Raw genomic sequence first — 27292 nt, 5'->3', positions numbered from 1 at the left:
TGTTAATTATCTATATAAGTATTTATTTAAAATTATATAAGTACCTATGTTTATTAGCCACCTGGTTTCCATAACACAAGCGAAAGCTTAGTAGGGTATCAGATCATGCCATGTGTGAAAATTGTCCCGAATAATATTTATTTATAACTTCAATAAAAATACCGTCCGCGTATGTACTGTGTCACTCACCGCCATTGAGATATACATAATATGGAGACGACACCGCCTACATCACTTATGTTCCGTTCAACATACGCCATATGGCGTAACTGCACGCTCATTTTTTATTTGTTTTAAAGTGAAACGCATCAAATATGCCTTCGTGTGTGTTACGATATTGCACAAATAATACAAATACGGAAAAGTGCAAAGCAATAACTTTCATCGGTAAGTACCTAACTAGATAATAATTTTTAAAACTTAGTAATAGAGCAAAAAAAAAAAAAAAAAAAAATGGCGCACAGATTTTGTTCGTGGTGTCTCCCTCCATACGAAGTAATATTATCTGAATGCTCACCGCGTCGATCTCGTTGAGCGCCTTCCACCGCTCCTGCGGCGCGCGCACGTCCTTCACCGTCTGTATGGCGCGCTTCATCCACGAGCTCCACACGCGCAGCCCCGGGATGTGCTGCTGCGAGATGTACCCGGCCAGAGCACTCGCGTACTGCCGGCCCCGGGCAGACAGCGAACTGTCCCCGCCGATGCGACCCACCAGGTTGTGCATGCTCTCACCGTGCTAACGTGAACGATAGATTAATAAACTATTTTTAACAAAAAAAATTGGTTGTTTGTAAAGTCGGTGTACGGGCGAAAGTTTTACGTGACAACGACTTTTTATGTCTGTCTCTCTCGCTCTTAGGCGGGCTAATCATGCCCGCGTGCCTCTTTCGGTGACTCATCGTAACGTTACCGAGCGTTACACTTTTTCATAAGTGACTCCCAGCCGCAACCTAATTTAAGACGTTGTCACGTCAAAAATTTGGTTGTTTGTAAAGTAGGTTTACGGTCGAGATGTTTACGTGATAACGTCTTATTGGTGGCAGCGTTCGAGATGAGACGGGAGATCGGTCCGTCTCTCGTTATACCTGCGATCGCGCTCGTGAGGTTTTGGTGTGACACAAGTTTCTGAACATGTCACCCGACTAAAACGATTTTAAAGACGTTATCACGTCAAAAATATCGAATTTCAAATAATTTATTGCATACCAATACATCTATACTAATATTATAAAGCTGAAGAGTTTGTTTGTTTGTTTGTTTAAACGCACTAATCTCGGGAACTAATGGTCCGATTTGAAAAAAAAATCTTTCGGTGTTAGCCCATTTATCGAGAAAGGTTATAGACTATATTTCATCACGCTACAGGCAACAGGAGTGGAGCCACGGGGGTGAAACCGCGCGGAGCAGCTAGTCATAAAATAAAATTAGGTAACTTGTAACTAGTTACACGGTACAAAATGAATAATATCCACTCAGAAAAAGAAAACGTATTGCACATGATTAAAAAATAGCGTCTGCCGAACCGTTGAGTGAACGAATGAACGAATTATAACATATTGCACATGATTAAAAAATGTGTGCCGAGCACACGTGTCAGAAGTGAAATTACTTTGGTAAGATAACAAAATCGTGACATTACTCCATTACGTAACGGTATTGCCATGACGCGAAAATTCGTAAATTCTATAAAATAATACCCTTAGCCACTCTTTCTGATGCTGTGACTTTCAATGAAGGATTTTTCTCAATGTCACACCCCGGACACTCCATACAAAATTATCGTTTTCACAGTCACACTGTTGAGACTGCAAATGTGTGTGTTAACGCTTTATGGTTGGCACATTTGTGACTAGCGTAAAAAGAAATTCGCGTTTTTCTGATGAAATACATCCGTAAACAGCACAATATCTAACCATTTTCTACGAAAAACGATAATCACAAATCCAAAATAATAAAATTACTTTAAGTCAATTTGATTAATGTTGTCAATCTTCGTTGCGTATCGTCCTTGCAGACAAATGCGGACCATTTTCAGGCTGATCGTGCGGGGTGAGGTAAGTGTTTAATTTTGGCGGGAGGCGGAGAGTGTCCGTTCTGTAGCGTTTAGCTACTACATATTATGTATTCTGTGTCAATGTATTAAACCATAATTTTTTAGGGACGCATGCATAATTGTTTTTAAACAAACATATATGCTTATATTAGTTCCTATCTTTTCGAAAATTCCACAAGACACTTTGTTATGACAATAAAATAACGAGACTTGTGTCGTTATTTTATTGTTATAACGTCTATATAACTTCTAATTTATTAGTCGCTAAACATATAAGAAAAAGTCACCGAAACTCACCCTCGTCAAATAAATAGTCCTTGGCACTATATGTATATTCATCAGATAGTAAACAATCCTGCTCTGTATATGCCCCTCGTGTTTATGGACTACCACCTTCTCGCCCGTATCATATATCTTCATGAAACTATACTCTGACTCCAGGCTTTCGTTGAGCGGCTCATACTTTTCCATGTAATGCTCTATGCGAAGGAGGAAGTCGTTTAGAACGTTGTCTGTGTTCTGTATGTTTGTATAGTCTGGACTGCTGACTTTTACTTCCTGAAAAGGTAATACGGTTTTTTTTTATAAATAAAGGATTGAATAAATAAGATGTTTCAGATTTTTTATATTTTATAAACATTTTTTTTTTATTTATTACCAATACATTTGTAGAAATATTTTACATGGTAATAAAAAAGATAATAGTTTACTTACATATTTTTATTTAATTAAACTTAGTTAAACCTATACATGAAAGTGTTTGAAGATTTGTCAGATTTTTTATTTTATAGCATTAAATATCCAAACCATATTCGCATCTATATCCTTTAAATAAGGTTCAATTTTCCATACTCACCATAATATTCTGCTCAATGATCCTAGGGTCGTCACAGATGGACTCCACGAAGAAGAGTTTGAAGCCCATTTTGTGAACAACGATGTCACGGATCATCCGCCGCCGCTCCATCGTCGAGTTTGTCGCGTCGAACACCTGGAAAGAGTTGTTATTTAAAATATGAGTGAGCATACAAGTTTTCCAGAAAGATAAAGAATGAAATGGAAAAAGATAGCTAAAATAATTTAGTTTTTTTTTTAGTACACACATGCTGCTTGTACATGTTTGACTTTGCCCGTGTTGACTTGGTAAAAAAATAGAAAAATCTCCATTTTAGAAGTATTTTCGGTATCTTTAAATGGTAAGAGTTTTTACAATCGGTAGAGTATTTTATAGCTTATTTATAAATTAGATAATTGATAGTTTATTCGTAGCCTTATAATAATATAGTGTTGACTGATCACTATAATTTTCACAGTGGGGACTGGCTAATTTTTCCCATCTCTGCTGTGAAAATGAGTTTACTGTTAATAGAGATGAGTTAATTGCCTGCTCGTCTACGAAAAATGGATTAGTGAAACACATAACATATCCCCCAATACTTATTATCCTCATAGATCTGACGAGCTACTTGGAAAAAAGACAAAAACACACAAACTCATTCACAATATAACTAAGTAATACTCACAGCCACCTCCCCCCCCTTGACCAGCCACTCGCACACATCATGCAAGGCGTCCAACGCACACTGCTGTCTGATGGCCATCGCCTCTTTATTGTCAGCTCGGAAGAACTCATGACTTGTGTACGCTGTGGTCGCATGCCTTCTGTACTCGCCGAGGTTGAATACTGAAATATTTAATAGTAAGTTTTATAGCATTTAATAATATTTTCTGACATGTAAACTGTAAATTTATTATTCACTTTGATCATTCTTTATTCGTGACTAGCTTTCCACCTGCATAGTTCCAGCCCCAAATTTCCTTCAAATCGGTTCAGTAGGCGTGAAGGATAAACAGAGTTATTTTCACAATTTATAATATTAATAATATTGGGAGGGTAAAGTAGTTTCTATTTTTATTCATTGCCCATTTCGTTATCACATTATTGTTGGATTATCAGTATGAGCTTCAAGTATTGTTTAGTCTCATTCTAATAATACATGTTTTGACTAGATAGCACTGTATTGAGTCAGAAACTTGAATCTTGTTTATTCTATCTGGAAATGAATATCTATGTAATATATAGCTTTCCGCCCGTGGCTTCACCTGCGTTGTCAAAAACTTACCAAATGATATACAAAAACATTTCTATAGAACAACTCTATCTATTAAAAAACGCATCAAAATCCGTTGCATAGTTTAAAAGATTTAAAAAAACAGGGATGAATAGGCAGCGATTTTGTTTTAAATATACTATGTAGTGATTTGGGCCTTTATATATTAAACAAAAATTCAACTTGATCAATAGAAGGATTTAAAACTAAAACTAATCCACAATACAACTCACCCCTGGTATTTATTCCAATCCAATTAAGGTACCGTGACAGTTTCTTTGAGATATACGTCTTGCCGCGCGCAGGCAGACCTACCATCGCGATTACATGGGGAATGTTTACATAGTTGGCCCTTTCACCTGGAAAGAGGAAATACATAGTTAAAAAAGAGTGTGTGTACTTATGTACACGCGTTAGAAGTTATACTTCCTTGTTGTATGGAAAAACACTAGAATATACAACTGGAACATAGTTATCAATTTTCATACCACCTAGAACTAACTTCATGCTGTTAAATTTAGGTATTGGTGTGCGCGCGCATCATATAAATACACTCTCATCATTTTTTGCGCCAAAAGAAGTATAACTTCAAAAATCTATTTGATTGTCTAGTCATGGTAAGTATTTGTTAAACAGTTGATTAATAATCCTGGAAACCTTGTTTAAATGATGATGCTCCTCAGAAGAGAAGTGTGATTGTCTATTGGTATATTATTTGAGCAACAGTTCATTAATAATATTGCTGGAAACAATGTTTAAACTTTAAGGATCCTCAGGAGAGAATGAAATAAATAATTAAAAAAAAATCTATTTAATAATATGTATGTTAAACATTTATAGAGGTTCATCTTAAATTTTTTTGTAATCAGTACTAAAAACAATGAAACAGAATGTATCAACCTTTCTTTATTTCAGTTATTTCTATGTACCATTGGTTGACGTTTAAGTGCCATTTGATTATATTTTCAAATGAATAAATACACACGTAAACAATATCCACTTTGATATTGAATGACATTATGTATGCAGTAGTTATATCCTACACCTAGATGTAACTACTAAGTATATACATTTTATTAGCACATTTGATAGGTGTTAAGTCTTATGTATTATTGTAATAATCTAATGTTGAAAATATTCCTTATTATGAATTGTATGTTTTTCTCTGGTAATAAAATATGTAATGTGGCCATTGTCTTATTAGTTTTCAAATATTTTTCAATTTAAAAATAAAGTTTTAGTTTAATAAACTGTACAGTACAATAAAATACAGTTTCGTCTTGTATGATTTTTCCAATATGAATTCTTTAAACTTCTAGAGTGTACAAGTTGTTCTAGGAACTTTGTTAGATAATAAAAATCTTTGTTGGCTCTCAATAGTTAGTTCTAAATGATATATTTACTAAAGATTAATTGAAATCAATAAAAATCACTGAAATGTTCTACACGCTATGCAAAAAATAAGATTATGTCGAAAGGTAGTAACTATCTTGTGTACTATATAGTAAATTATGTTTGCTTAATTGATAACCATTATATAATAAAATCCTTGATAATAATCGCTTGAAAAATTAAGTAAGTATGTACTAAACAAGGGTTATTATACAAAATTGTAGGTTAAATGAATATGTTTCTAGGTGCACAGTATACGTATTAAGTATGTTTAAGAAAGTAAAATCAATAAACTAATGAAATGCTAATTATTAAAATGAAAACAACCAATAAGTTAATTATCAGCATACACCCATCTTCATATAGGTACAGAAAAAGCAGTATTCATGATTAATTACATAGTTTATCTGACGAGTAATTAGAGATAAAGACAACAAGCCAATATTGTTGTATATAAGAAGCAGATAGAACACCTTTCTGACCCCGTCTGTATTATTCGAACGCCGTAATCATTTCAAAGTCTAAACGTGTATCGTAATGAAAACAAAAATTTTCAATATAAAATCTCGTGGTCATATCAAGACGGATTGACGAGGAATCTAAATATTTCCTACACATGTCCTTGATATTTATAAATTCCTTGATTACACCTTTCCACTTTTTGATTGATCAAATTATACAAACCATCACCGAAATACTGTTTATTTAAATATTTCCAGCCTTCAGCGCGATTATCTTCTAGATCCATTGTAACCACTAACTTTATTCGCAAATGATAATTCGTCTATGATAATATAACTAATTAATTATAATTTATTACTCTAATTCACTGCTTTATTACAACTCACAGCCGTATCACTTGTATACTTATTCGCGACTGTCAAGTGTCAGCGGTCAGCCGATTTTAATCAATTCAGTGTATGTCACATTGACTTTGATGGAAGTTTCTATTATATTGTAAAGATAATAAATTTCCAAGATTAATTTTTAATTTTTATTGTTCCTAATTTTGGAATTTTACCATGATGTCTATTATCAATAGATAAACAAATATCAGCTTTTTGGTGTTTTTGCTTTTCAATCTCATCTTGTTTATAAACAGCAGCGAATTTATATTATATTACATAGGTAGTTTTTTAGTAGTCTGTGGCCATACCGAACCCACGGAAGTTTGGAGGGAAAAAAAAATTCTCTATTGATTATTTCGCATTCATACCAGTCTACCCTCACTAATATGTGAGATTTATTTTCATTTATTTCCATGATATAGTAATCAAGCCGTGGAAGAAAGGAGCTGGGAAGATCCTCGCCCATGTAACTACAACATGCCCATGTCACAAGGTAACTGCAATTTCACCTGTGACGTATTATTATTTTTTATTTTATCTGATGCAGGATACAGAAAATCCGTTATTTTTAATTAAGGATTCGACAAAACTATCCTGATTCCAGTTGATTATTACAATGAAGATAGTCATGTTTTATTACAATGTGTGGGACGTAATATCCTCAAATATTCAGTCAGACGGTAGGCGTTTTCATGTGGGACGTCTAGTTTTGTTGATGTAGTTTATTTTAACTGGCATTTCAATTTAATTACCTACGCTTAAACCAAGGCTCAAACTGACCATGTCTCGGACGTCATAGCGGTTAGACAAAAAAAATATACCAACCGAATTGATAACCTTCTCCTTTTTTTTTGAATTCGGGTAGGTCGGTCGAAAAACGGTTTTTCTTAATGGGAGGCAAGAAAAAATATTCTAGATGGACAGGTAAAGTGCAGGTAAATATAAATGCATATTATGAACGCTGGCGCTGGTAACAATATATCCAATTCATCATTGTAATCATATAAAGTTAGTAAAACAAGTTGCATAGCCTATATTATTATTATGTAGTTGAGTTATCGAGTTTCCGATATCACGAGTCTACCGTATGATAGCCAGAGTGAATGTACGCGATGATATTAGTAAATTATTGTTTATATATAGATATGTGCTCAGATTATATTGTTTTATAATCGGGGAAACATTCAGAATACGTAATGCTCTATGATATACATAGATAAATCTTATCAACGATAACACTTTTTTTATTGGTTATTCGATTTTGTTAAATTATAATATCTATGTAGGTGAACATAAGATATATTCCCCACGGAGATGGTACATATATAATACTATAAAATTAATTACCTACTATTTATTACATTGAATTATATTTATTTCGTATTAAGATTTAGTGAGAAGCGGGGAGGGTATATTATAATTATTATTAGTTTTCTGTACTTTATGGCCTATGCCCCTTTTTCACTCTATGATTTATTTACGTTGTAATCACAGTCAGAATAGTTTCCATCATTATTTAGCAATTATTATGATTATTTATTATGAATACTTAATCTTCACACACTTCACACTTCAAAAAAAAATTTTTTTTGTGGGACTCAATTACCGTGCAATTACCTCAGTTTTGTTTACAAATAATCATTTTTAAAACTTTAATCGTACTTATGCTCAAATCTAGAAAGATCCAGAAAGCTCTATGATAAACTTAATTCTATAAAACATGAATTTGCAGATTCATCTTAATAATTTATCAACAACGTTAAAAAATATTATATTTTATCATTTAAACTTTAAAGCTATCAAATTAAACTTACGTCAATGGTTTAAATTCACGTGCCTTTGCTTGTTGACCATCGACAATATAGATAAGAAATACATGACATTATGGCACTATATCAATTAGAACAGTTTATATTCTGTATCGTATTTTTTCTTTTTTTTTTTACACTACACTAACTTTTTGCTTCCCGCTCTTTTCTGATTCTGATTTCTGCGTTGAAAGTTAGAAACTTTTCGAACCTACCTACTTTATGTATTGTTTTGTGATATTCAGAAGAAATTAAAATTTGATCATTCTTTTTCATTGGGTTCGAAGGGTTCGATCAATAGATTTATTATACTTATTAGGCATTTAAAAACGCCAGAACAATAGACAAGAAAATAAGAAATTCTAGTCAGTAAGTACACTAGATTTAATATATTATTCGTAAGGGAGCCATAATAAATCTACTAATAAGTAGTTATGTAGGTATGCATAAATTAATATTCTAAAGAATTTAGCATAAGAATTTCCAACGAGTACCTACTAGGTACCTACGTAACAATGAAATTTAACCACTACTAATTATTATTGTATTGTTATTGCAATTTTATGTCTAACTATATTAGATAAAATCGTTAGTCGTAGTCGTCGAAAAAAATAATAGATATAATATGTAATGATAAGTTTTGTATGTTTTTACATGACCATTAAATCAATTAACATTAAAATTAACCAAAGATTATTTTAATTGTATTTGAAACACGTGCTGTTGTCATGTGAATGTAATTATTTTATGTCTATTCATTTTACATCGTAAAGTTGATATGGACAAACGATAATTATTATTACTTATTGAGACTGATATAGGGTACATAGGTAGATTAAGATGTATAGAAGATTGCTCTTGTAAGTTGTATGTACCGTCGCATACCTACGTATCTATTATAATATCTATATTCATCTAGGTATATTATTTTGTTTGAAGTTCTAAGGATGCATTTTAAAAAGTGCTGCTACTCTTTTATGTTATAACTTATAGTTAATTGTCAACAGCCGGCGCCTAAATTTTGTACGTTATAGAAAAAAATGAGTTATTACTTAATTTAGTTTAGTTTTCAGGCAGTTAGGCATATAATTCCCAAAAAATACCTATAAGCCCAAGTACCTACCTATTGCATATTTATTCACCTACGTAGGAGATAATACCTCTTGTTGTCGAGATATGTGGGAATAACCGCTTTTTATATAATACAAGATCTTAATTAACTGTCTAGGCAATTAAGAATATTAATTTAGTAGTGTTGTAGTCTATATTTCCACCCGGAGCTTCGCGCGCTTTGTCTAAAAAATAATAAATTATATACTAAAACCTTCTTGAATCAGTCTATGTATTTAAAAAAATCGCATAAAAACCGTTGTTTAGTTTTAAATATTTAAGCATAAATTGAGACTTAGGCCGGAGAAAACGACTTTGTAGTGAGATAAAACATAAAAAAAACGACTTTGTAGTAGTGAGATTGGACATAATTCTCACTAGGTACTATGTAGTGTGAATTTTGCTATCTATATGTTATTCTTACATAGGTAGTAGGATATACAGATTTTATTGTAATTCTAACCTTCTACCTAAGATCTGTCTTTGCATTGGTATTTTTTTAATTAATCAAAGGATTTTTAATTAATTTCTGTTCTGTGATTTACACATTACTTTAAAATGATATTTTTCTTGTGAATTTTTTTTATAGTCTACATGTAGAATTATTTATTACCTAACTAAGAATTAATAATAATTAATTTTATTTTAAAATTATTGGCGCACATTCTCATTTTGTATCTAAGTACATAGTGAAACGATTGGCAGATATGTCTTACACAAATACCAGCTTATGGAAGGCCTTCAAATTTCAATTTGTGATTTAATATTTCCTGAGACACTAGCTGATCCGCGCGGTTTCACCCCCGTGGCTCCACTCCTCTTGGCCGTAGCATGATAATAGTCTATAACCTTCCTCGATAAACAGGCTATCTAACACCGAAAGAATTTTTAAATCGGACCAGTATTCCCGAGATTAGTGCGTTCAAACAAACAAACTTTTCAGCTTTATAATATTAGTATCGATTTAATAATGGTTGCTAATTCCTTTCACTGACCGCGACAACTTTTACAGTAACAATGTTACAGCACTTACAGTGACCTTTGTAACGCAAGAGATAATATAATATTATCTTTATGGGTACGACAAAACCGGTGGTAACTGCATTTTATATTCATTTTTATGTATTATGTAACTCGTAAAGAATTATGTGCAATTTTAAAACACATTAAACACAACATTGTCCATTGAAATTATTATTGAAGTGAAACTTCTTTATCGGGGCTGGAAAAAAATTTAGTGCATTTTTTCGTAAAATGTCACGCGTAAACATTTTTCCATTACGCGCCATCTTTTTCTTATCCCTACCACGCGTGATTTGACGTATAATTTCTGTAAAGTTGCATATATGTAGTAAGTTATTTTTTGAAAAATAAGGTCATAAAGAAGTTTCACTTCTTACGTGTGTACACTAGTACACGCATAAATTTTTCTCATTTATTTTTAACAAATGGAAAACTAACAATGTTATTTAAATAAGTAAGTAGTTATATGTATTAAACAAAAAAGACAATAACCAACGTCAAAAATTGTAAACTATGAATAATAATTAATTAATTAATTAGTAGGTTAGTACCTTTGTTTCTACCAAAGTCTATTATAATCTATACTAATATTATAAAGCTTAAGAGTTTGTTTGTTTGAACGCGCTAATCTCAGGAACTATTTGGAAAATTCTTTCGGTGTTAGATAGGTCATTTGTCGAGGAAGGCTATACAGGCTATAATATAATATAATATCATCACGCTCTCGCTACGACAGCAGGAGTGGAGCCACGGGGTTGAAACCGCGCGGAGCAGCTAGTTTGAATAATACTTATTCCTTAAAAATGTTACCATGTCACTCATGAGAGTCAATATCCGATATATCATTTCTTGAAAAGAACTCAACATTATATCGCACCTTCGGTAGAACAAGGGCACAATTACAGTTTTTGCAATTTTACAGGAGAGCCATTTTAAGATATTTGTAGTACTTAATGTGGTCTAGCTATGATAATAATTTTTTATGGTTGTTCTGCTTTGAATGACATAAACTATATACTATATTCTTTTAGGTGTATCGTTTACAAATATTAAAAACTGCTAGTTTTTTTTTAATAATATTTTTTTCTTAGGTAGGTGTACATTTGTGCCCTTGTTCCACCAACAAGAAAATTAATTTGTAAATATGGCCATATCTAAAGTTTTAAGTTAATAATTTTGGAATGATAATAACGTGTTTTTTTGTATAAATGTTTTATTTTCTTAAACACTTTAGAAAGCCGCAGTACTTTATCACAAAAATAGAGATCAAAACTTACTAATCAGCCATTACACATCTTCAACAATCTGAAACTATTATGTTTCCTAGCAAAATTCTTTGGAATCGCTTTAAAAATTGGAATAATATTATATTAAGATAACAGAACAAGAAAGAATCATAATTCAATTCCTTGACATTAAATAATTCCTCCTTTTTCGTGGCATTTTTTAAAAGGCTTATGTATTCTGCCGGAGTGCATATTGATATTGGGCCAGCTTTTTTTGCACGTTTTACATTCCAGAATGGACGGCATCGGCTTTATGCTGAGTCCCCTAATTTATGTATGATCGATTTTATAGGCAATGTGTTCACAGCAAAATAATAAATTCCAAAAACAAATTTGAAAAAGAAAAATAATTATTTACGAATAAATATCTTACTAATATTATTATTTATTATGTAAACTCGAAAGTTTTTGAGGATAGATTTGTGGGTGTGAGGGTATGTTTGTTGTATTTTGATTGGCAGTCCTATCGTTTAAATTTCTAAAAAACTAACTTGTTTTTTTGCTCTCTACAGCAATTATCGGAATAAAATGTTACTTTTAAGACCATGGAGTATAACAAATCTTGGACAGACAAGGGCACAATTGTCTGAACGATTTTGTCCTCCCAATTTTTAAATCGTAAACTAGGCATAAGTGTGACAGATATGGCCTTGTCGTTCCAGAAATCAAAAACATTATAGGGCATATTTACATAAACGACGTTAGCGCTCCAAGTGACAGCTAGCTCAGTCCCCGCCGATGGCACAACTAACCAATGAGACTTTGTCTCGCCAAGAGAGAAACAAAATAGCGCCAAAATGACAACGCCACTATTTCAATCTGGCTGTTTTTTGTAGGAATTAAACGAATGTCTTTGTCCCTCCAGTTGAAAGGGCCTTTTTAAAGCATTTCTGCATATTTAAGTCATTTTGGCAATTTATGACAATTATGCCCTTGTTCTACCGAAGGTGCGATATGTATAAAAAAAGAAAATACTTTTTGTTGTAAGTAGTTAGTACTTAGTAGGTACATATGGCCGGCTATAAGCCGACCATTGACCAAGCATTGGTTTTACTTTTTAGTAAAATAATAACGCGGATATAATATAAGGAATAAGGATGATTAGTCTTCATTTCATAATCAACTATAACGTCATAGTTAATAGTAGCTCCATACATAAAACTAGCACAAACATAAATACAATGTTTCTTTTATGATTTTTTTTATGTTATATTTTAAACTAATTGGTAGATTTTCGACTATATCTTTGTAAAGATTGCTCCGTTCCACGTATCGCGATGAAACATACTACTGTATTGGAATAATCTGCATTCTACTATACATAAAATCTATGAATAATTTAGAACCTGTGACGTTTATGCTATCGCGACTTGATGGTACCAAAATTTCACTTGACATTTAGTAATTTTTGGTAGTTAGTAAATTCTAATTTTGTGAGTTGACAACCCTATGGGAATTTTTGTAAACTCAAACAAATCTTGCAGAACTCTAAGTCTAATGTATTTATCTTTATCCAAACTTTATCCTAGCTTATCCAACATAAACGTTTTAAGTCCTTTATCTAGACAGATAATGATTATAATCAAGTGTGTTCATTTATATGGGGCATAACAAATAACAATTATATGATAAACTTTTATAAGTATAGCAAAATCGGAATTTAATAATTGATTCTAATCTTATTAGGGACTAACCGATGAAGTTCAGTTGTCAATATAGATATACTAGTTGCCAGTTGCTTTATACTTATTACTAGCTTACCGCCCGCGACTTCGCCCGCTTAATTTGTCTAAAACCTAATAATCCATACCAAGGGGCATAGGGACAGAGAAAGCGACGTTTTATACTATATAGTGAAGAACGAGTACCTCATCTGTGTTATCTTTGACTTTGCCGATCACGACTTATGTATGTACAATGTTCTTATTTGTTGTAAGTAATAAAAATACGAACATGGCTACATTGTACAGGCATCGGCCTGTTACAATTTCATAATAATATGTACGTTCTAATTCTAATAAGAACTCTAAGTAGACGATAGTTATTCCTCATATACAGTACAATACAAAATTATAAATAGCATTGTTTGTTTACACTTAGCCAAATAAATTATAACGGCCTGATAGACGACCACGCGGGCGAACCGTGCCCGTGACTCAAGCGGGTCGACTAAATAATTTACATCAAATATTTCATTACTTATTAGGTATTTAATTTTTAAACATGTTGTTTTGTCTAGCGATGTTGTTTACGTCACAGTATTACAATATAGAACGTTACAACAAAGATGGTTCATTGCTCTTGATTGAATTTTTTGGAGGTTGGTTGATTTTATAATTATTAGAATATAGTTATAGGTAGAATATAGTTATAGGGTACCAAGATTTTGTGAAAATTGTCTGATTATCATTTATACGATAAAAAAAAATTGAATGAAAAGCATTTAAAGAATGAGAAGTTTTTTTTACTATTTTACAGTTGTTCAAGTGCCGGTTTAAGAAAAATAAATTATGAAAAATTGTAACCGTGAACAACTGATAGATAAGGAATGTCTTTCAAAAACTTAATAAATGTCGTTCCCTGTCGTTCCATTAATTCATTAATCTTATGGCTACATTTTTTATTTACGTAGGTAACTACTATGTACTACTGTTAATTATGTATTTTTTTACTTAGATATTTTTTTGTATAATTTGTAAGACATTTCACGAGTGTCGCGAGTGACGTATTGGAATATATTGAATAAAAATTCGCGGACGATAAACTCACGGTCAATGAACTGTTTATCCCCGACCTATATACATAAATATACAATCAAATAGAATTAATCCATTCGACAAATTATTCAAAATATTCGGTGATGACCGACACTATATTGTGGTTAGTAGTTTTAACTACCATAATGAATATTCATATGTGTTTTTCGATTTTCGATTGTCATTTTTATCATCTTTAGTTAATACTTAATCCTATAAAAAATACGTTAAAAGAAAATTTTACTACTCAGGTACTAACAACAAGGTAGTTAGTACCTGAGTATTAAAATTTTACCTAGTAGTAATTATTGTACCTAGTCTAAAAAAAATGATTTTTTATAGACTAGGTATTTAAATTAAACCATAATTTATTTAAATAATTATTTATCTGAGCATTATTATTTATTTTCCACATTAAACAACAAAATAAATTAAGTATTAAATATTTTACTACGACGCGATAGTATCTAAAACAAATTAAGATCAATTAAAAAAAAGATCAATTAGTATCTCATTGGTGATGACTGAGGTAATTTATTTCAAGTGTCACTTTAAATTTTCATCGTTTTTTCCTATAGATTCGTTCAAATTGATACCTACTCCGTTAAAATTAGCTGCTACAACTATTGAGATATACATATGGAGACGACACCGCCTACATCACTTATGTTCCGCTCAACATACGCCATATGGCGTAACTGCACGCTCATTTTTTATTTGTTTTAAAGTGAAACGCATCAAATATGCCTTCGTGTGTGTAATGATATTGCACAAATAATACGGAAAAGTGCAAAGGAATAACTTTCATCGGTAAGTACCTAACCAGATAATAATTTTTAAAACTTAGAGCAAAAAAATGGCGCACAGATTTTGTTCGTGGTGTCTCCTCCATACGTAGTAATATTATCTCAATGGCTACAACCAGTTATTGCGGGTTCGTATTTGGTTACACCAAACAAATTCGGTTTCATGTGGAATGAATCTAAACATTTATTGTACGTATTAGAAATAAAAGATTTAAACAGATTGAAATCGAAACATAAACATCACTTTAGGATATGTTCCTCAAGACGTGAAGTTTATTCTCCGATAAGTATAGGTAGCATTAAACAATATTAGAGGAACACAAAATCTTACGAACTATATGAAATTAAATTAATTACTTACAAATAAGATAAGCACTTTGAAATATAAATAATAAATATTTGTTCATCCTTTGGACTGGATTAGGAATTTTAAATTATCATCACTATAACATACATATAGATAGGGAGGCGAGGTAGCTAAATGGCGTAATTCAACGGCGTCGTCGAGACTTATCAAAATCGAAAGAGAAAATAATTTCGAAAAGAAAAGCTTCTATGGTAAAAACCATTTTAGCGGTGGGTTTGGCGTATACGGATTTTCAAAAATGTAAAAAAAAACAGTTACTTGGGCATTCTCGAGCGCGTCAGATATTCATACTACGTATGCCCCAAGTCCCTCTGATAACAACGGTATACTAATCTGCCGGTTTGCGTGGTGGGGCTAGGCATATAAATTCGTCAAAAATGCACAAAAAAAAAATTTACTCGAGCGCGTCAGATTTTCGGAAGGGGTGTTAAGTAGGCCCCAAGGAAGCTCCCCTTAAAAAAACTGACGATTACGACATGACGATAAGTTATGATGAATTTTTGAAAATGCAGAAAAAAAGAGTCCTTTTGAAATACTCGAGCGCGTCAGATTTTCATAGGGGAGGTTTATCTCGGTATCCTGAAAGCATATTTTCTTAATCTGCCAAAAATGTTGGTGGGTTCTCTTAATCTGACCGAAAAAGGTTTGTGGGTTTCTTTTTTTTAATCATCGTTATTTCATATCAATTTTTCTTAACTCCCTCAGTTTTCGAGATATACTCAAAAAACCGGGAGTTTGAGTTTTTACGATGCTTCAAGTAAAAAAAGTTTTAACTTTGGACAAAAATGAAAAGAGACCTTTTTTGTAAAATAAAATTATCTTTTTTGTTTATTTAATCTTTTTTTTGTAAAAAGTAAAGTTTGCGACTTATATGCTGCAACGCGTTTTTCGGAAGATGAAATGGCTCCTCCAGACTTCCGGTCATGCGAAAACCGGCAGATTTTGTATTTTTAATAAGTTTTAGATTATATTCTTCAAAATAAAAATAAAAACAATCACGCTCGAGAATGCCGGATTAACGTTTTTTTTTTACAAGTTCGCGACCCTATAACTCGGCGGCGTCAAGGACTTATGGTCAGATTAGTTAAATTTAGTCTTAAAACACTAAAATCAACCCCCAATATCTTAATCTGACGCGCTCGAGTATTTCAGACTATCGATTTTTTTTTACTAATCTGATCGTCTATCCTAGGCGCGCGTCACTACATATAGAGCTAAATAGTTAACAAGGTTGTTCTATTAGGTCTAAGGTATCTCTCATATCTTAAACTGCCACGCTCGAGTATTACAGAAAATTCCCCTCTTCGCCTCCCTATCTAATAGTATTATTTGTATACGTAGTATATTATTATTAGTCTGTGGTATTATACATATTATAAAACAATGTCGCTTTCTCTGTCCCTATGTCCCTTTGCATGCTTTAATCTTTAAAACTACGCAACGGATTTTGATGCGGTTTTTTTAAAAGATAGAGTGATTTAAGAGGAAGGTTTTAGTATATAATTTATTTATGTTTTAGACCAAGCGGGCGAAGCCGCGGGCGGTAAGCTATAGTCCTTTCCACCTAATAGCATCTACAGACGCTCCGATTTGGTTGGTGCCAACCATATTGGAACCGACATGGCAACCATTCCGACATTGCTACAGATTGTCCGACGGTTGGCCTTCCAGCTGTCAGTTGACCATAGAGTTAATATAATATATGCAGTTGACTTTGTTATGAAGTAGTGAACGGACGTCTTGCCTCATGCCACCGGTATTATCGAAAAATGCTAAAATAGCGTTGGTTGCAGCAACCATTGTTGCTACAGCACCGCTGCAAAAGGAACAAAGGAAAAAACGAAGAGAATAGGCTAAATTCTACTATAGAAATAGAGAAAATTACAGTCATATGCGGCTCCTTAAGGAATTGGATGATGAAGATTTCCGAACATATCTTCGAATGACTCCAGAATCATTCGATGAAATATTAAATCTTTTGAAAAGATATATAGCGAAAACCGATACAGTTATGAGGCAAGCTGTAACTGCCGAAGAAAGATTAGTGGCAACTTTAAAATATCTCGCGTCAGGAAGAGAATATAATGATCTTAAATTAAGCACATGTATATCACCACAACTACTGTCTGAGATAATACCAGAGACCTGCGAAGCTATCATTAGAGTACTCAAAGATTACCTAAAGGTATGTATTCAATAAAACAACTTTAATATATAAAAAATAGTTTATTTATTTTTCTAAAGTAATAGTATACATAGTATAAAACAAAGTGTCTTTCTCTGTCCCTATGTCCCTTTGTATGCTTATATATTTAAAACTACGCAACGGATTTTGACGTGGTTTTTTTTCAAACTCAAATTCTTCTTCTTCTTCTTCTCTTAAATAATGGCTCCTAAAACTCAAACTCAAACATTTATTTATTCAATTAGACTTCTTCGAGAAGCACTTTTGAAACGTCATATTTTTAACATTTACTACCGATTCGGAAAGCAGCATCTATGGAGAAGAACCGGCAAGAAACTCCATAGTTGCTCTTTTTATAGATAGAGCGATTCAGGGGAAGGTTTTAGTACATAATTTATTAGGTTTTAGACAAAGGCGGGCGGAAAGCTAGTAAAAATTAAAATGGAAAAGTACGAATATCACTGAAAAATTACTTTTTAAAAATCAAATATTTTTTTAACTCCTTCCCCTTTCCTCTGACTACCTGTTGTTGATTGCTGCTTATGTAATTAATTAATGAATTGGAATCTAATTGTTGCTGGTATGATGATGGTGGAAGCTGAGGTAATGTTGATGACGTTGATGGCTGACTGAGTTGAAGTGATTGTGATGTATGTGAGTACTTATGTGATGGTGATGGCTGACGATGCTGTGGGGATGGTGATGGTGATGGTGCAAATGGTGACGGCTGGTGATGCTGAGGTGATGGTGATGGTGATGGTGCAAATGGTGACGGCTGGTGATGCTGAGGTGATGGTGATGGTGATGGTGCATATGGTGACGGCTGGTGATGCTGTGGTGATGGTGTTGGTGATGGTGCAAATGGTGACGGCTGGTGATGCTGTGGTGATGGTGTTGGTGATGGTGCAAATGGTGTCGGTTGGTGATGCTGTGGTGATGGTGATGGTGATGGTGCATATGGTGACGGCTGGTGATGCTGAGGTGATGGTGTTGGTGATGGTGCATATGTTTGTGGCACCTGCTGCTGGTACGCGTACCCCTGACCTAAATATTGTACTGATCTTCTTTTAATATTTATTGAGGTTTCAAAAGTAAGCACTCCTAGTTTTGCATAGAACAATGTTTCTCCTATTAATTTTTCGGCGAGGCATCTTTGTACTTTTGGGAGCTCCTTGAGCTGAGAACTCACGGAGTTCCCGAAAGCATCAGCTGATGTGCCGTCACCAGATATTAATATTTTAGCAGACTCTAGTAATTCCGACTGTTTCTTTAAAATGTCATTTTGCTTTCTTCTCGTAACGCGTTCTCTTTTTGTTGCAGGTTCCTGAAACAGAAAATGACTGGTTACAAATAGCTAAAGACTTTGAAATAAAATGGCAATTTAATCATTGCTTGGGTGCTATTGACGGCAAACATGTTATTATCGAGAAGCCGCCAAAATCGGGTACACTGTACTATAATTATAAGGGAACTTTTAGCATAGTCCTGCTTGGTATTGTGAATGCAAATTACGAGTTTATTTATGTAAATATAGGTTCTAATGGCAGTATTTCTGATGGTGGAGTATTCAAACATACAACTTTTCATGAAAAAATGAAATCGAACCAACTAAATTTACCATCACCTTCTATTTTACCGCAATCAAATGTTATCGCCCCATATTGTTTTGTGGCAGATAATGCATTTGCCATTAATGAAAATCTTTTAAAACCATATCCAAGAAGAAATTTGACACATGATCAAAGAATTTTCAATTATAGACTCTCCAGAGCAAGAAGAATTGTAGAAAATGCATTTGGTATTTTAGCTGAACGTTTTAGAGTATTAAAAAGACCAATTCAAATTAATGTTCATAATGTACCCAAAGTTGTAATGGCTTCATGCACACTGCACAATTATTTAAGAAAAAAGTCATCAAACTATATAACAAGAAATTGTGTTGATACCGAGGATACTGAAACATGTACTTTTCGGCCAGGAGACTGGAGATTAAATGACAACTTAGTAGGCCTTAACAGAACAGAAAGGCAACGTACTGCAGATGGTAATTCTGTTAGACAAATATTCACTGAATATTTTAACAATCAGGGCCGGGTACATTTTCAAGAAAGAATGATTAATACTATGAATATTTAAAGCTTACCTCATCATTATGTGACTGGGAAGAATCCGTCTCCATATTATCAATAACCTCTGTCGTCGGCGTGATTTTTTCATCCAAGAATAAGAGGTGTTCATAGTACCATAGTGATGGCGTATGCACCTCATCGTTTCCAGCGCCACTAGTCTTGCTAGCTTCCACCTAAAATATGTAAAATATCCAAATTTATTGTTTACTGAAACCCATAGTTGTTTTATTTCTTCAATAAAGTACTTAGAATATATTATAATGATTTTTTTACTTGTTAAGTATTGTCAAAACATGTTTTGATTTACCACTATGTATACTTGCTAGTCTTGCTACATCAAGACATGTTTTGATATTGCGCAGCCGTATATCACTTCATATTTCTCTTGTTATTTAGACTGTAGAAGCCAGTCTAGGGAATGGGCGAAATCCTTTAGCAATCATGTCATCCATACTAATATTATAAATGCTAAAGTAACTCTGTCTGTCTGCCTATTACTCAATCACGCCTAAACTACTGAACCAATTTTCATGAAATTTGGTATGGAGATATTTTGATACCCGAGAAAGGACATAGGCTACTTTTTACCCCGGGAAATAGGATAGATTTTATCCCGGAAATCCCACGGGAACGGGAACTATGCGGGTTTTTCTTTGACTGAAGAGTTCTTTCTTGAAGAGTTTGTTTGTTTGTTTGTTTGAACGCGCTAATCTCGGGAACTACTGGTCCGATTTGAAAAATTCTTTCGGTGTTAGAAAGTTCATTTATCGAGGAAGGCTATAGGCTATATATCATCACGCTAAGACCAACAGGAGTTGAGCCACGCGGGTGAAACCGCGGGGCTCAGCTAGTTCATAATAAAACGCAATAAAAATAACTACGTTAAAAACAACCGACTTGAAAAACGGAGAAGTAAAAAATAAAAAAGATTTGATATTATTAATTACCTACTACATATTATTTAGATGTGCTATTTATTAAATAGGTTTGATATTTATTAAATACTTTTTAGTGAATCAAAGTTTCTACATTTCATTTATATGTCATCGAGATCAGACAAAAATGCTCATAAATTAAAAACATATAAAACACATTATTTATTTATATACATAACAGGATATTTGACTTGAATTTGCTTACCTTTTTTCGCTCCCTCCTATAGGATGTACGCATATTATCTAACTTATTTTTTAATGTTTTTAATGTAGCCCCACTGTCAATTTTTTTTAATAGTTCTAACATAATAATATATGCTTGATTTCGGGCATCTCTGTTTGCGTAATCTTTATTAGTTAAATCCCATAAACAGGGAAAGTCTTTATATACTTCCAGTAATTTTATTATAATATCACGTTCGGTGACTGTAACTCCCTCGGCGTTCATGTTGACACACCGGCGGCGTTGCGAATGCGAATGAGTCAATTACCTATATTACTCTATGGAATGAGCCGATTTGGTCGGAACAAAGCTTACAAACGTTCCAATTTGGTTGGGTCGGATAGGAAGTTGGTTTGGTTGGTATCGCTGGCGCATCCGACCACGTCAAACCAATATTAATAATAATTATGTCGGACCGACCGCTCTCTACACTTTCCGATTTGGTCGTGGTCGGATGGTTGGCACCAACCAAATCGGAGCGTCTGTAGATGCTATAAGATGATTTCTGTGACACATCGATTTTTGACACGTGTAGAGATGTCTGTACTGAAATCATATCAATTCTTTCCGATAATCGATAATATTTTATATGGAAATGAAATCGATTTGAATAATGTACCAAAATTAGTTTTTTCGGCATTTCGCCATCAATTAACTAAGGAAATTTAGCAAACAACAACAACAAAAAGTCAACAATAACAATTAGTAACAATAGCAGAATACCACGTAAAGTATCAATATAAAAATACAACTTGTATACAAGGCTGACGCACTCGTACAGACGATTGACTCGATTGACAAACGATCACAAGATGGGCGCCGATTATATGATTTTCCAACTCTATGATTTTTCAACGATCCATTTTATGTACACGAGTTACGTAGGTATTACATTTTTGTGTTATTTTATTTTATTTTTCATTATATTAAACTAAACAATACTGTTTTTGATTTATAAGATTAAGATGTTTCATTTTTATATTTTTGGTAATAATGCCGCCATAAAATAAAAATATTATGCACTAAAATTATTTTGGCGTTTTAAACATAAAATACGTAATTCGGAACACGATGAAGTGTCACAGGAATCATCATAGCTGAAGACTATAGTTACTAATAAAGATCACAGATAAAGATCGTATTTTTTACTACACAAGAAATTTAATTTAAAATGACGGGCGGTGGTTGTCATCACAGATTATCTAACGAATGCTCGATTATACGAGTTGCCATAAAAATAAAAATACGCGGCAATCACGTTTGACATTCATGATAGCCGAATTTGCTATCAAAATAGAATAGTGTTTAGTACCAGTTTTATTCGTTGCTACTTGCTTTCTGTATTTATAGATTTGACTGTGGTATTCGCACGAAAAAACAAATTAAAAATTCGGTTGAGAACCGCGCAATTTTATTCAAACCGGCTTTGTATTTGATAAGTTTTTTGGCGGGAATCTCAAACTCAAACTCAATCTCATTTATTTGGCACCAATTTTTACAAAAATAAGGTAATTAAAACAAACAAAAAGAAGAAATACAAAATAAAAATTAAAATTGAAAGAAATAAATATAATTAGTGATGCCAAAAGGATCCCCACGTCAGCAAAAGTTACAGAGTGTTTCTGCAACACTGGTTTTCAGTGAGGACCAGTAAATACTGATGACTTGCGGCTCAAATAACAGAGCACGACTGCCAGTCAATATAACCTGAACGAATGTTATTAGGTATTCTTGATAAAATGAATGATTTACTCAACACATTTAATGCAACAATACATTTTTATGATTCTCTAAAAAAGTAAGGGACAAGTTCATAAAATACGTTACTCTAAAATTAACGTTTTTCGACCCCCTCCCTCCCCGGTTGTCACGCTGTGTCACACTTTCTGTGACCCCCCCTGCAAATATATCGTCACAAAAACTATGACCCCTTCCCCCCTAAACATAACATAATTTTTAATTAATATTGCCAGTTATGAGATCGATATTTTATAAAATAATTATATTAGTATGTGAATGTATAATTTATTTTTCTGAACATAATATATAGTCTTTCATATCAAGGATTCGTAACCTCTATACCTAAAAGCTGCACTTATCATGTATCATGTGACATTTGAGTGCATTGATAATTACGTTTTACTGACATAGATATTTATTTTATATCCTTAATCTTTAAATTAAATATTATATGGTCATGAAGTGCATTAATGTATTTTGATATTATAGATAATATAATATTATATAATAAGTAAAAAAAATTCCAAACGTTGGCAATTCTTACTTTCTCTGTGGAACGTTTTTAAAAAATTCGAATGAAAAATAAACACAAAAGCTGCATAAACATAATATCGAACATGATTTTTTTATCCAGTCATTTAAAATTGGTATAACTAATAATATTAAATTACACTATATTTATTTACTTATTAAACAATAAATTGAATTGGAACTGCGGGTAATGTTCAACTCAAATTATTCAGTAAGTACTTACCTACCTATTCATTTATTTCTATTTATAGAAACATTTTTTTCCAAAATATAAACGTGTAAAATATATGCAAGTACATCCGAGGTCGTTAAACTTGTACGTTCAAACAAAAAATAATAAAAAAACGCATAAATAGATAGACTGTGGGTCAAGGAGTAACTGCTATTGAAGGTCAAATACAGCGTGACTGTATCATATCGACGTTATATTAGTAATCGTCTGTAGATGGTCTGTATTCTATTAGTTGATGTATAGTATAATCTAGATAAGACATTATTGTTTATTTTATATAACAGTTTTTTTTATTATGGTGTTGGGAGATGTTTTAATTATTGGAAAATAACCCTGATTTTAGTACCTGAGTTACTAAACACAGCTGATAGTATTAACATACTAAAATTAAATTATCTATGGTACAGGGTTATGGAGTTATATTTAAGAATAAGCTATTTTATTTTATAATATTGGCCTAGGTATTACATGCATGATGCATGTAAATAAAATCGATTGGCTAAACAGATGTGAAATGCACCTGTCCTATCACAAAGGGAATCCGGGTTTCGCTTTTGGATGAAAATAAAATCATCAACTTGTTGATCATGACCTTGCAAATAGTATAATATATAACACTTATGCTTATATATTTGTATAATATAATGCTTATATATTATACAAATATATACTTAAGCAATAGTTTTATATATTATATATTATACTTATATATTATACAAAATGCTTAGCTATTTTTTCAAGAAATTTTTTTGAATGAAGATGTATATACTTATCATCATTATTATTGTTATATAATATGTAGAAAATGTAATATATTCACGTAAAATTAAATAAGTTGAAAAAAAAACAAAAATACTTTGATTGACAGGTGTTTAACATAAATAAAAATACATTATTACTTCAGAATAGAATTCGAATATCTCATAGAGTAAGGGCCGATTTTTCAATGCCCAGATAAAGAGCTAGATAGACTTTATTCTTCAGTTAACAAAATATTCAATTTTTCAATAGACGAATAGGACTTATCTATCGAATAACTACGTTATTTGACGAATAAATCTATTTGCCGCTCCAACGGCCAGATAGCGCGCTATTCGACGAATAGGCGTTTGATTTGACAACTGACGCGTCAAATTTGGGATATTTTCGTATGTAATAACATAGAGCATAGAATTATTAACAGTTAAGCCTCTTTCTTTAAAATTATTATCAACTAAAATCATATTGAAATTGATGTTTTTGGTAGTATTGATGACCATGCAATTCAAAATTTGCCGAACGCTGCCTGTATGTCGTTTCCATCGTAAAATATATAAATTTTAACACAAATTTAATCCAAACTCTTTACTCGAATCAAAACAATAATCAACAATCATAGAACACAAGATAAACTTAAAATGCACTCCTGACGTGAGTCATAATGACGGTTGTTGACAAATTGCAAGAGTTGACTCTATCCCGCTCTAACCTGACTAATTTAATATGTTTGTTTCGCCACTCCGAGAGCAGAGCTGCCAATATGGAAATATTTGGTCAGATAGTTATTCATCAAATAAATCACGATTGAAAAATAGGCGATCCGTTATGAGTTAGATAAACAATTGAATAAATCTATTCGAGGGGTAGTTATTAGACTATTTATCTCGGGATTGAAAAATCGGCCCTAAGTAAGGTAAGTTAGGTAATAGAAAAATAAATTAAATTAATACATAATGTTTATAGGTTTCAGCATTGTTCATTTTCTATAGACCATATATTTTAAAATGACATTTTATGACTCTACCTGCAACTTAAGAGAGCACATTTCTCGAAAACATAATTGCGAGCTCTATAATAATAATACACTACAAGCATTTGAAGTTGTCATAAATATTTATTTACAAAAAAAACCTCCGGGAAGATAACCTACTGTACATGTAATAAAAGGGCTTTTCGTAGCTTGAGAATAGGACACGATTTGTATAGATTATATAAATAAATGTAAAGCGACTTATCAAATACCTTTAAAAATATAGAGGCAAAATGTAAAGTTTTTAAAAATAATGACAAAAATGTAGAGACACACAAATCAACAGACGATAGAGAAAGAGAAACGACTCTACATTCCTACAATTCGATCCTGCCTCAATCACAAAAAATTTCGAATCGGATCTCACAGATTTCCGCGAACGCACCGCAGCTGTCACGGAGCGCTTTATATTTTTAGCGGGCGATATTACCTCGTATGGGAAACGGTTTCGTCATGATCGTCTCCGACGTCGGCGGCAGCAGCCGTTGCGTCTCCGGCGACATGGCACTGGTGCACATATTCAACTCATGTTTTTTACTCTCACAGTTTGCGTTGACGCCGCCGCGTAAACGCAGCGACGGGCCGTTCAACGCGTCCATTTGCGCGTGCTATCGCGGCATGACTGACGGCTAGAGACTAGAGATGTAGGAGCGCTCCGAGCGGTCGGTTTGCTCGTCTTATATCAGCTGATTTTGTGGAATTATTCGTTCAACGCGGTTGATTTGTTGCGCTTGCACAAATGCGCAGTTACAAGATTGCCGGAACGTCATGCATACACGCGCGATGCTGTATGCGCCGCAGTCGAGACTGGACCGATTTTCGGCAGATTGCCATAATACGAGATAGCAATTTTTACGTCACATTCTTGTGACGTCACTCGATTCACTGTCTGGATTCGAATCAAGGTAGGCTGCTTTATCTATATGGCTGTGAATTTGGCGAAGTTCTGAAAAATATAGAGCTCTCTATGTAAATGCCGGTACTAGTACATAGAGAGCTCTATATTTTTCTGGAATAATTGTTCCGGTATTTCCTATAACTACACCAGCAACATCTTTATTTTTTTTACATAGGTACATACTTTCTATAATTTTGAATTTCAGCAGTTAGATGATATTAACAACTATTAAAACTTAAGAATTCAGCCAGAATTCAACCATATCATTTTTAATTATTAAACATTCACATCACCACACACACGATCCATAATAATCAATCCTGAGATCCTTTTCTATGTAATAAAATGTTTTTTTACAATTCCGTCTGATCAATACAAAACAAATAATAGATACTCTACCATCTTTATGAAAGAAATTAAAGATGAGCACAATAAACAATAGAAAAACGTGCCTCGATTTAAATCAATTGATAGACTCTTATTATCAATTAAAAATTGTTAGACTGTTTGTCTATTCGAACTCTACATAATATGTAGAGACTAGATATAGAGAACATATAAATATAAACGCTCTATAATTGAGCTTTTTGTGCTCTACATTCCTTGTTTTGTTTCTTGATGATAGTCATTACTTATATATCACAATATATTTATCTACTGTATCATGTATTTTTGTATTCGTATTAAACTCAAACTCAAACTCAAACTCAAACATTCATTTATTCAATTAGACTACTATTTAGTAGCAGTTTCGAATCGTCATTACATAAGTATTTTTAACATTTACCACCGATTCGGAAAGCAGTATCTATGGAGAAGAATCGGCAAGAAACTCCATAGTTGCTCTTTTAAAATCATGTCAATATTACATAATATGTAACTTATATCTAACTTATATAATATTAAAATTCAAATTACCTAGTGGGGAAATCTTCCAAAGATAGGTACCCCCGGGGAAGGATTTTTACCGACTAAAACCTCACTGTGTTCCGTCGAGCCGCTTTAATGCTGGGGCCGCGAGTATTGGTTGGAATTCTTCCGCGACCCCCTCGGCGACAGCCAGTCTCCAG

At 32.9% G+C, this 27292-nt stretch overlaps 2 protein-coding genes across 7 annotated transcripts in view; both read right to left on the bottom strand.

Moving 5' to 3' along the window:
* The window catches only part of LOC123696376 (6-phosphofructo-2-kinase/fructose-2,6-bisphosphatase), a 31233-nt gene extending 5096 nt beyond the window's left edge, over window positions 1-26137 (bottom strand). For 4 of the 6 annotated variants that reach the window (XR_006752069.1, XM_045642511.1, XM_045642509.1 and 1 more), the window contains exons 1-6: window positions 25755-26137; window positions 4398-4523; window positions 3577-3737; window positions 2910-3044; window positions 2351-2611; window positions 518-736 (exon numbers count right to left, since the gene is read on the bottom strand). Coding sequence is in view for 5 of the 6 variants with exons in the window: in XM_045642511.1 (XP_045498467.1) it covers window positions 518-736; window positions 2351-2611; window positions 2910-3044; window positions 3577-3737; window positions 4398-4523; window positions 25755-25923 (1071 nt within the window). In the remaining variant the exon portion in view is untranslated. Of the gene's footprint in view, window positions 1-517; window positions 737-2350; window positions 2612-2909; window positions 3045-3576; window positions 3738-4397; window positions 4524-6240; window positions 6423-25754 lie in introns of those variants that run through there. The other 2 variants (XM_045642510.1, XM_045642513.1) reach the window with 2 other exon arrangements.
* LOC123696378 (DNA-directed RNA polymerase II subunit RPB1-like) lies at window positions 18126-21520 on the bottom strand. Its single transcript, XM_045642514.1, has 3 exons — window positions 21015-21520; window positions 19889-20047; window positions 18126-19069 (listed from the first exon to the last, which is right to left on the bottom strand). Exons 1-3 carry the CDS (start codon window positions 21255-21257, stop codon window positions 18215-18217), a joined length of 1257 nt encoding a protein of 418 aa, XP_045498470.1. The 5' UTR covers window positions 21258-21520; the 3' UTR covers window positions 18126-18214.
* Window positions 26138-27292: the final 1155 nt, after the last annotated feature.

This window comes from Colias croceus, chromosome 12 (assembly GCF_905220415.1).
Source record: "Colias croceus chromosome 12, ilColCroc2.1".
NCBI lineage: Eukaryota > Metazoa > Arthropoda > Insecta > Lepidoptera > Pieridae > Colias > Colias croceus.
This window is presented reverse-complemented; position numbering and strand designations above follow the sequence as displayed.